Consider the following 798-nt stretch of genomic DNA (forward strand, 5'->3'; position numbering starts at 1 on the left):
TCGCATGCGCAGGAATTACCGCTTGCTCATCCGTTGTTCTTGCATGCGCAGGAATTACCAACAGGATACGGTAACATCGCAGCGAGCTGACAGCCTGACACATGCCGTCACATACAGATAGCTAGCATTCCTGATACAGGCATACAGCACACTTTTATTTCAGACAGAGCCATTTAACCAGGTATCGAGATCAACGATCTGAGAAGTGAGAGCACGCCTATATATACGCCCCACGAGCCAAGGGGCAGTGCATCCCAAGCACCTCGATCGAGCTCATTAGGAATAAATAAATTGCAATGGCGAAAGCTAAGACTGCTATAGTCATCGCCATCCTAGCTCTGCTTCAGGTCTCATGGGCCACAGCCGGTGACCGCAGCGGCGGCATCATGCTTCCGGTAGCCGGTGGCCGTAGCGGCGGCTCCTTTGCAGTGATGACGGTGAACAGGTTCCAGAAGGGCGAAGATGGCGGAGGCGCGGCGGCGTGTGATGGCCGCTTCCACAGCGACGACGACCTCATCGTGGCGCTGTCCTCGGGGTGGTACGCGGGAGGGAAGAGGTGCCACAAGAAGATCCGCATCACGAGCGCGGACACCGGGCGCACCGTGGAGGCAACGGTCGTGGACGAGTGCGACTCCAGCCACGGCTGCAAGAACAACATCCTGGATTCCTCTCCCGCCGTCTGGAAGAAGCTCGGTCTCCATACTGACGTCGGCGAGGTCCACGTCACCTGGTCCGATGCCTGAACACGTGTCATGCACCGAGTTGGATGGGCGCACGGCGACGAGCTGTCTGTGAATA

General features: G+C 57.6%; 1 protein-coding gene across 1 annotated transcript; it reads left to right on the forward strand.

Annotated features, from left to right (window-relative positions):
• Window positions 1-296: 296 nt before the first annotated feature.
• On the forward strand, window positions 297-798 carry LOC136538880 (putative ripening-related protein 7). The gene has a single exon (XM_066530816.1). It carries the CDS (start codon window positions 297-299, stop codon window positions 741-743), a length of 447 nt encoding a protein of 148 aa, XP_066386913.1. The 3' UTR covers window positions 744-798.

Source organism: Miscanthus floridulus, chromosome 2 (genome assembly GCF_019320115.1).
Source record: "Miscanthus floridulus cultivar M001 chromosome 2, ASM1932011v1, whole genome shotgun sequence".
NCBI classification, from domain to species: Eukaryota; Viridiplantae; Streptophyta; class Magnoliopsida; order Poales; family Poaceae; genus Miscanthus; species Miscanthus floridulus.

Coding starts and splice junctions, on each gene's coding strand:
- LOC136538880 (XM_066530816.1), top strand. CDS start 297: ATGGCGAAAGCTAAGACTGCTATAGTCATCGCCATCCTAGCTCTGCTT.